The 10,785-nt window shown below is 29.5% G+C and overlaps 1 protein-coding gene across 1 annotated transcript in view; it reads right to left on the bottom strand.

Annotated features, from left to right (window-relative positions):
• Positions 1 to 9,705, bottom strand: part of LOC119676755 (tubby-related protein 4-like) — a 22,098-nt gene extending 12,393 nt beyond the window's left edge. The window contains exon 1 of the mRNA XM_038088010.1: positions 9,610 to 9,705. Coding sequence (XP_037943938.1) covers positions 9,610 to 9,705 — 96 coding nt within the window. The remainder of the gene's footprint in view (positions 1 to 9,609) is intronic.
• Positions 9,706 to 10,785: the final 1,080 nt, after the last annotated feature.

Raw genomic sequence — 10,785 nt, 5'->3', positions numbered from 1 at the left:
CTGATTGCGATTCTTGGAAATAGCTTATTCACTACTGCAGAAACGTACCAACAAAAAGTTTTTATTAAAGTATTTCATTCATTAGTTTCCTGGCATTGAATTTATTTTCTGTTTTTTAATATACGAATACATCGAATGGCAAATAGATACAGGGCACCATTATTTCATAAGTGCTTAAAGGACCTTAACTGCATAACGAGCTCGAGCAAAAACTGTTTTATTATAAAAAAGTTAACAATGGGAGAAAATTGCAATATCAAGTGCAATAAAGTAGCATACATAAGCAATTATAGCACTTGCATGTTTTGCTATATGTTTTTCACATTTACATTCACAATCACAATATATTTGCTTCCCTATATGTGTGTTCATGTGATGACTAGATATTCTGCTAATATATATTCGCATTAGAAAAAAATCAGAAAAAATGTCAACAACCACAAGTTAAAATTGTTGTTTTTGTTTTTATTGGTGTTTTTGTGGTATCGATTCTAAGTCGAGACGTCGCTGCAAGCATAACAGTAACGTAACGTAACGCAAACGCAAACGGAAACAGAAACACTCATGATTTTGTTGTTGTTTTGCCATTTTGTTGTTCTTGGTTACTTAACTCGTACGTATGAGTTTCATTGCTTAACAGCTGTTATGATGGCGGTGCGGCGCGGCGTGTTATGATGTAGAAACACGTAAGAAAATCGCTTTTACCAATTTCAAGGCAAATTGTATAATGCTTCAATTGTTTTCATTTCTTTTTAACTGGATTCATGAGTGCTCTTTGCATGTACATTGGAAATAGAGGAACGAGTGTTAGCATTGATACTGGTGCTGGTACTGGTGCTGACACTGACGGTATTATTCATATTATTGTATTCTCTAGAAGTTTAAGCTATTAAAAGCATAAAGCATCAAACGACATTGTTAGCAAAGGCAAACATTTCTCTGATTTGGATTGAAAAAAAGAAATCAAAACCAGTTGCGAAACAAGTTGAGGGTCATTTCAAGGAACGTTAGTAATGCGCACAACAAAAACGACCTCACAAACCAACGAATTAGCAAGTTCAAGTATCAATAACAGTTAACGTAATAAAGCATCCTTTTTTAATTTTCGGATCTTAAATTGATTGGATTTCGACTTTATTGCACTTGATGAAATTCTTTCATTACATCTTTACAGCTGAGAATGATATGTTGTCAAAAACATTTTTTTTTTGATTTAGTTTACTTTTTGGAAAAAACAAATGAACGATTGACGGAATCAGCGCATGATGCTGCAAATCTATTAGCACAGAAAATTGGAAAAAACACGTAGATGTATTTTCATCATCATGCCATAAGGTATGCCGTTCAAGCGGAAATGATATAGTAGCAAAATACATGCAGCATCGAACATTTTAATTAAAAACATAAGTAAGAAATTTACACGTGCCCTACTTCTTTGATGCATGAGTAAATAAAATGCCTAAAAGTAGGCAATTTTTATAGTAATGAATTAATATACACTGGTAATTCTTCCGAAACTCAATTTAAGCAAAGGAATGATGATAAGGCAAAAATATAATTAAGAATATCATACGAAATGCCCTTTAAAATAAATATGTGATTTCGTTTTTAGATTTATTCAATATTTTGTGCCACTACTTGTACGAGAACTTTATTAAACGATGATTGTTTTAGTATCTCCGAACAGCTTGGAAACACGAGTACTGATTATATTACTTGTTGGTTGATTGGCTGATAGTAGCAGGACAGCAGATAACTTTCTACTGTCTATAATTATCGATTTTTCTTTGTTTTACTACCACGTTTTTCTTAAGAAACCTTAAGATATAAAAAGCAGACAAAATATAAATCCATTTCGTTGAATTAAAGTAATTTAATAAATCTTTCGTTCTTGCCGATGTATAATGTAACAGGTTATCAATGAAGTACTTCCCTAAAAAATAAATGAAAGATGAAAACAAAACTTCTAAACTAAAGTTTCTCCTGGAGGCTAAAGCTGGGCATTTAAGTAAGTGTCCACAACTTCTACAGTGAATATTAAAAGGAATGCCCAACCTTACAGTAATCACACGGTTTCGTTTAAAAATTTCCTACGTTCTAGTCTTGTGATATGAAGGCCATATGAACCAAAAAGTTAGATATAATCTTAGAAATAACGTTCTAATTATCACGGGTAAGCTGAATAAAGTAAAAATATGTACTTATCTTAACGATTTTCTAGGGGTACGATTAACATACACCAGTACCCTAGGAATACAACTAGCGAAGTCTGTCCTTTCATTCCCTTCAATGTTTCTTAACCAACAAGAGCTATACTCGTGGTAATTATTTTTATAAAGGCAACAAAATCTCAGTTGTTTTTATGTTACTTATTCTCGTATCTGAAAAGTAACTGATCTACAAACCTTGGTGGATGAAAATTTTCTCCACAATTTTCTTCAAAATACTTATACAATTTTTCGGTTTCATAGTTTCATTCCTTTATCTTCTTTAAATCACTTTCAGTTTGTCTTTAAACACCAGATTTTTGATTTCTTTCAAGCGTTGTCATTATTTGTACTCAGAATGTTGAGGTTGGACATCTTAAACGATATGATTAAATACTGTGATATAATTTTCTTATAGTTGTGTAAAGTTAACACATATTAGTATTACATATTAATTTTGCTAGTATAACAGGGCTTTGTAGTACTTAGATCTCTTTCGACAAGTCAAAGGAATTTTTAAAATCGATGAGGGTTCCTGAAATAATTTTTTTCTAAACAGTTAAAAAGTGTCAATTACTATAAGAACGAAAATACTTTCGGTTTAAACTGCATTTAGATTAGTTACTTAGTTTTAAATGCATGTATTCCGGTGAGCTACTACCTTTCCAAATGAAACTAATGGATATTGACACTTGTACATTTTGCAACTAACAGATTAAAAAAATCGTTTATATTATAAGTTTGCTGGCATATAAAGTTAGTATCTCAAATGAACTTTTTCCGTTTATTAGATTGGATATTCTTGATGTAGATGAAAATTTTGAAAAGTTTTGAAATATTTACATTTTGTTACCTATGTTCTAGTATGTCCAATAACTTTTAGTGGCACTGCAATAAGGTTCTATATAATATTTAAAATGTTGTCATTTTAAAAACAGGGATGAGTAAATTGAATGATGTTGCAATTTTACAACCGCTCAAATCAATTTTACTTTTTTATAGTAAGATTAAGATGTAATTTCTAAAAATAATTTGCTTTAATATTTATAACGATGTTAGTCTAGAGAATATCAAGGAAAAAGATAGATCTTTATAAAAACTAGAAATAACTTTAGTTAATTAACTTTCATATATTTTTAATATAATAGTTTAAAGTAATCCTTAAAATAGTTTACCGTATTTTAACAATTTAATTTCCTCTGATTTTGTATGCAGGTATATACATCACATTATATAAAAGATTATATATTTTCCAAAAGCAAATGTATATACAGAAATACATAAAATCAACTTCTTTGCCAGAATAAATATATAAGCATTTTGTGCACCTGTTACTCTAACTGTTTGCCAACTCTTTTAGAGAAAATTACAAAAAAAAATACAAATACTATATTTGATTAAAAACAGGATACGTGTAAAGGACATAAACACGCCTTCACGTAGGATATTCTTCCTTGTTGAATAAATGTTCTTCACTGCATAAATATACCAAGAAAAATAAATATTTTAGCTAATAATGATGAAAGGACGAAATTATTTTGGGTGCGTCCAAAGTGAATTTCTTCACACAAAATTCCATTACAGAAACAGACTGGAAAAACTGTCCTCCAAAAAGTAATTGCTGGAGTACGATGAAAAGGACTTTGTTGCATATTTTCAGGGATGAAATGTTAATTTACTCGTACCTTCAGCATAAATTTTAGGTTATAAAAAATTCACGTGACCAATTTTTATGAGTTACTGGAGAATTTAAGCTTACAAAATTAAATTTTGTAGTCCTTTTGATATGAAAATGATATATTTTACTTAAGGTGACATACGGGTATATGAAATTCATATTTATGTAATGTTAAAATAGATGACTTTTTATTTAATATCATCTGTGAATTTTTAAACGAATTTCAATAAATTTTTTTTTATTGAATTACTTAATCCCATAGTACTATATTAATAATGTAAGTGCAATAATAATAATAACTATAACTGTGTTTTATTTTAACTTAAAAAAATCCTCTTCTTTATTTGGGAACTTCTGAGTTCATGTGGGGGAAGTGAATAAAATATTAAATTATAAAATATTAACGAATAACCTTCGATGAAATTTTTCGGTTTACACATCCCTTAAATCAGCACGAATGTTTATTAGCCGTTCATCACTCTTATCACAAATATTAACTAATATTAGTTCATTTCATGTTTATAGCCCGCAGCATTCGCTTAATACAATTTCAAAAAATAATTGAAATATTAAAAAAATATATGAAAGTAATAGACATAAAATCGCTAATGGCGCATTTCAAATATATCAAATAAGACTCAACGCGTCGGATGTTGGTTAATTAACTGCACTGGATAATTGACAGAAGATGAGCCAGGCAGCTGCCGCAATCCTTACGTTTGAGTGCGAAGCAGTAACTGTCATTTGAATGAGATTCGCAGAAATGTGGTTACCATTGGTGGCGAAAATAATTAAAATATATTTTTTGTACTTTACTTTAACGAGTATAATTAAAAATTATCCAAACAAAAGTGTTGGTGGGGTTTTGTTGTGTCTGTGAATTTCAATACTCTCCTGGTGAAGTAATGATCTTTAATGTGTTAAGTACTTCAATTTAACTCTTGCACGGGGATTTCACTAATGATGCTGCAGAAGTTAATTGTGCGCATAACTCAACGGAAATACTTTTGATAAGAAATGAGGAGGCAGAACTCTTTAGCACTTAACGTGGAAAAGGAATGTTTAAAAGGAATTCGGAGTGAAGGTAATGAAAAGTTCTTACTTGTATTTTATTAAAAACTATCTTTAAAATACTTTTCTTTATTTTTAATAAGTTGTTAAAAACCTTTGCTTTAAATGCGTACAAAGTTTCGTACTTGAGAGAACGTTTGAAATATTTAATATTTTTATTTATATATTTCTTTAATGTTTAAACTATTTTTTCCTTTTCCAATCTTATTGAAAGACAAATGAATTCGTCGTAAATGGGCTAAACTTTTAATATGAAATAGTTTGGCTATATCGAATAATTCAGTTCTCTTGAATACGACCTCGGTGTACCGACCAGTAAGCACTTGCAGAAAAATTAGGTTCTCACTTAGCTCAGAATTGTACAAGCCGGTGGAAAGAAGATACTAAGGAGATAACTGAAACTTCCTAGGAAAGAAGAATTATGATATTGCTATTATGTAAGTCTACAAATTAATAATCCTGGTAGACCCCTAAATATAAGTTAGGGTAGGTTTTTCCAGCTAATCGTTAGTTACATATAGATCTTCATAGCAATACCAGATAGCATTGAACCTCATGTAGATTTTTTGTAGTAGACTTTTTTATAAATCTAAGCAGTACTTGCTAACTATTTCTGAGATAGAGTCACCAGGCATTTAAAAAAAAAATTTACCATTTCTTAAGCAAGACTTTAGTCGGATTTGACGTCAAACGCTGTGTGCTGCAGTTTAATGCACATGCACCGTGCAATCAGGAAGATCACATCCATAATATGTTTCCATAATATAATCTGATTTGCTAATCCCAAATCTTATCTCCAAGTGAGAGATAACACAATTGCATTTACGCGCTATTTGCACAGCAGAGTAGGTTCTACCGCCCCTAAAACAAACCAACTAATCACTTAGTCTAATAATTTGAAAAATGATATTTTTGGGTGGCATTTCGGGAAAGTGTTTAGCAAAGGATTTAATTCATTCATTTTGCTATAGACTGTGATCGGAACTGACAGCTTGACAAAAAACATTTTAGTCTACAATTAAGATTAAGAAGAAGATTAAATATCTTCTCTTGTATTGGTGCTTGGAGGTGAATCATATAGAGTTTTGTTTTGGATTCTAAAGTCTGGGATGTGCTCTCGCGAGTTTTCTCATATAAAGCACGCGAAAGTATTTCTGTAAAGTGTATTGTCGACACAAATTTTTATTATCAGAGTTAAAGTTATTTGTATATAACAAACTAATGCATTTTTTTGTTAAAATTTACTTTGAATAACTGAAATATTGTGTATTCATTTAGAGTATTCTTATATTAGTTTTTCAACTTTTATTAAAGTATTTGAGTGTAAGAACGTACCTCATACTATTTATTTTTCTCGGAATAAATTGCGTCTCACCCTAAACTATTTCGACTAAATTTTGCACTGTTTATCTGCAAGGATTTCCGAACTACAAATATTTTTTTAAGTTTTCTTTGAATTGGCTTCGTTTATTTGCATTAAATGATATAATACAAAAGATACAATATCTTTTTCCAACTTCCTTTGCATGTGAAACTCCAACGAAATTCCCATAATCGTAAATTTTTTTCTAAAATTTTATTGCAACAATCGTAAACAAATGACGTTTGTAAACGAAAATAAAAGAACAAGTGACTTTGTTATGTCAATTTATCGTTGCAAAATAACAAGATACACAGCACTCCTCGTAAAAACACACAAACACCAAAACACCCCCACTTGCATGCCGACGCCCATTAGTTACATAACTTTTCCTGAGGGGGGAGTACAGGATGTGGCAGTACCAGAAAGTGCAACTCGAGTTAAAAATCTCGAGTTGACAAAGTATAGGGAAAATTGATATCGAAACATACAAGCGCATGAGTTTGCTCATTTTGTGCTCGAACCGAGCAAGGACATTGCTTACCATGTTGCTTAAGATTAAAATTGGCTAAGGGTTTGTTTGGATTTTTCCATACAGAAGTATTTATTGTATTTTGTGTCAGTTTGCTTTGATGAAATACTCTTGATGTGAAAGCGTAAAACGCCAACTGATATGACAAGCTTTTAAGAAAGTTTGTCCTGGATTTTGGGGTGGTGGACACGGTATTTGACGGCAGGGTTTGAGCGCTTTATTAATATTTCATTTATTTGTTAAAGTGGCTGTTAATGTACAAAGTTGCTAGGACTCATACACTTTGTCATAGCTGAACGTACATTTTAATGCTCCTTTAAATTTGTGACTACAATGTCAATACATCGACATCAAGTATGCAAAATGTTAAGCATTGAAGAGAAATGAAGAAGACATGCATCATAATTTTCTTTGAAATTCTTACATAAATTATAATAAGCTATAATTTGTGCTAAAGTGGTATGAAAAAGGATTTTTGAAAAATCTGAAACTTGTTAGACTTTTAAATTAAGCAGGAAAAATACGAATAGGAGGAATAATGTTGAGATATTTTTAATTCGCTTTCATGGAAACAAACATTAATACTCGTAGCTTAAGGCTAAAGGCAACACATTAAGCTAAAATATGCGTAAGTAAAAATTTAATGAAAAGTATTTGTTAAGTATCCTTAAATTAAATCTTCACACCAACAACTTTCCGTAAAAATGCGGTGAGTGCTACTGCAGGATGCTTGAAGGATGCTTTTTAATTCCTAATTTTTGCTTACTTTCATAATTCCATTTTTCCAGAATCCTCCGTGCTCTGCTCATATATTTTAAAATTATTCTTCTGGTCATTGCACTTATAAAAAAAGTTGAAAAAGATTAAGAAACTTTTTTCGCACTTTTTTATAGAGAAAAATGTTAATTGACGTCATCATTTCCATGGTAATAACAGAGTTCTTCTATTAGCTATCCGTAAGTAACCCGTAAGATTTTTTTTTTTTTGAAGATAAATTTTTTATTCAAGTTAATATTTCTAATACTTTTTTTTTTATAAAATACTTTGAATTAAAAGTAAGCAATGCAAATTAATAATTTTTTCAGGTATTATTAGTATTTATATACAATGGCAAGAAAATGTTTGCAAAATTCAAATTTTTTTTACTATTATTCTTGTTCTCACTAAAAGTAACTTTTAATCACAGAAACTTTTAATACTGTTTATATTTATTTAATTTATATATCTTTTCTTATAATCAATAAATCAAATTAAATAAGCGGAAATACTTTTTCTACAAAATATGTTTTTTTTTTTATTATTTGTTTCAAATTGTATCTTTCTTGCTAAAAACTGTATCTTTCTATACAAAATCAAATGCATTTACTCTCTTAATAATTAATAATAATCAAAGAAATAAATTATTAATTTTTTTAATAAAAGTGTACATCATATTTTGTTGGTTAAATATTAAAACAATGATAGAAATCTGGAGAATGCATCCGAAAAAAATTATAGAAAATGAGATCAAAAAATATACTTCAGTACAATTCCATCTACTGAGATTTTATCCGGCACTGCTGCATATATGAAAGAAAGACTTAGGCGAATAGATTGTATTGGATATAGAAATAAAGCTCTTCACTTCAATTTATAAAGGAAGTTGGACTTTAGACAATATGTTGTATTAATGAAATTCAGCAATGTAATTTATTCCATTCGCTAGGATTACATTGACAATCTTTGAATTCTGTCGCTAGCAAACTCGTAACAAATGAATGCATTCAAGCAACCCAAATTGTGTTGGATTTAAAGAACCATACAGAAAGATAAAAATTTTTAGATTTTATCTAGATACAACAGAAACAACATGAACGCTTTCATCTTAGCGTTATTAGCGTTAACTAGAAATATTATAGAAATAAGTACTCAACAGAAGTTTTTTATATCAAAGAAGCACTTCTGTAACCTCTACAAGAAAGCTGTATTTCCTGGTACTTGCAAAGAGTTATCATTGCACCCTTCCATTTAAATATAAGTTATTAGCTATTATCTACTAATTTTGATTACTCTGAGATTGGTTTTCCAGCTAATAATAGACAATAAAAAATATGAACCAAAGAACCTTTAGGATTCTTTGCAGAAAATGTCAAAAATGAAATACAAAATGTAATATTCGAGAAGCTGTGGAAGATTAATACGTATTGTTAAATGAATATTGTAGAATTAAGTAGAGATTCTTATGTATTCTAAAAATATTGGACAAATTTCTGTTTAAGAAACTTCGTCTGAGTTATTGTTACACTTTTAAGTACTTAAACTTTTGAAAAGTTTGTAAATATTAAGACTGTAAATAAAATGACAAAATTATACTCATAATAATCAAATTCCAGTAAATAGCATAACTTTTATTTTAATAAAATTGCAAATTTATTTATCTTCACTTAAGTGCGCGCTTAATATGCTTTGATTTGAATTTATTGAGCGTAAAAGGACGAAATTAATTGCTAAAAATCCTTTTTTTAAATCAATTAAAATTAAAGTTGATTACTATGTCAATTTCAAAGATAACTGTATAATTTTATAGCGAAAATAAAGTACAATTTTTATTTGACTATAATTAACAAAAATAACAAATAAGAAGAAGAAAAAAATAACATTTTCGATAGACATAAAAACTCAGAATAATATTATTTTTTTATTAAAATTGTTTTTGTTTATTGTTTTGGCAATAATAATATTTTCATTTTATGTGAAAATTATTTTTCTTTTTACAACTTACCTCCGGAATATCATCTGGTACTTTTCCCATCCATGATAACGATAGGATTGTGCAATCGCATTTTGTGTTCACATTACGTTCAAAGTGAAGATGCATTTTGGAAATTAATTTATTTTATGTATTTTCATATAAAAAACAATTAAAATAAATTTTCTTTATTAAATTTTTATTTAATTATTTATTTTATTTCGACAAAAGGCGTTCCAAAGTGTAGCCTGAATTAAGAAGTACTTAAACAATGTTCTCGCATCATTAAAAATCTGTAAACAAAAATTGAATTATTTAATAAAATAACAACTGCAGTTTAAATACGAATATATGTATATTTATTAAAAAAATAAATAAATAAATATAATTGTTATATAGAAATAAATGTCTGTAAGTAACAGTAAAATAAACTGCCGTCAATGTAACTAAAATATTAATGCCTTTAACATCAACGAAGGTGCATTTGACAAATGATTCGATATTATTACATTATTATTGAAAAAAAGGGATAGTGCGCTGACACCTAAAAGATCTATTGTGCTCCTTAGCCGGATTAGAGTTTTTTTCCAAGTCCGATTTCTTTAATGAAAGACACTACATAGCCTATCTTTCCTAGTTATCGATTCTTATGATCCATGAAATACCCTCCTAAGTGTTTTTTCGCTTGTGCATCAGTGCCGAGCACTTTCCAAGCACATTGTATGCAATTTCTCTCTCTTCTCTACAGTATCTGCAGATTGAATTGGATTGAATTCCTAACTTCGATAGGTGATTATTCAATATACAGTGACCGGTCAATAATACCGCAATAATGCTTAGGTTATTTTTTGCATAGTACATGCAATCTTTGAAGTGTTTTAGGTTGTAAGTCCCTAGAAGCATTTTAGATTGTGATAGGCTTGGTAGGCTTTCCCAATAGAGTTCTCTTTCCTCTGCGCCGTTCATAAAAATTAATAGAGTTTATTTACTTAGACCATTACTTACTTAGGGCCTATCATTCTTGAAGCCATGCTTGTTTTTGCAAGTTTGTCTGCCATTTCAATGCTTTAAATGCCAGCATGTCCCGGAATCCATATTAGGTGCACCTGATTGTTTCAGCCGAGTGTGTTCCGCTTGTCAATGCTGATTCAATATTCGTAACAAAAATTCTTTACTGTGAACTCTTTCGTTACTTATTTTGTTTTTATA

The sequence above is a fragment of the Teleopsis dalmanni genome, chromosome 2, assembly GCF_002237135.1.
Source record: "Teleopsis dalmanni isolate 2A chromosome 2, ASM223713v2, whole genome shotgun sequence".
NCBI classification, from domain to species: Eukaryota; Metazoa; Arthropoda; class Insecta; order Diptera; family Diopsidae; genus Teleopsis; species Teleopsis dalmanni.
Note: the sequence above shows the minus strand (reverse complement) of the source record. Positions and strands in the feature narration are given on the sequence as shown.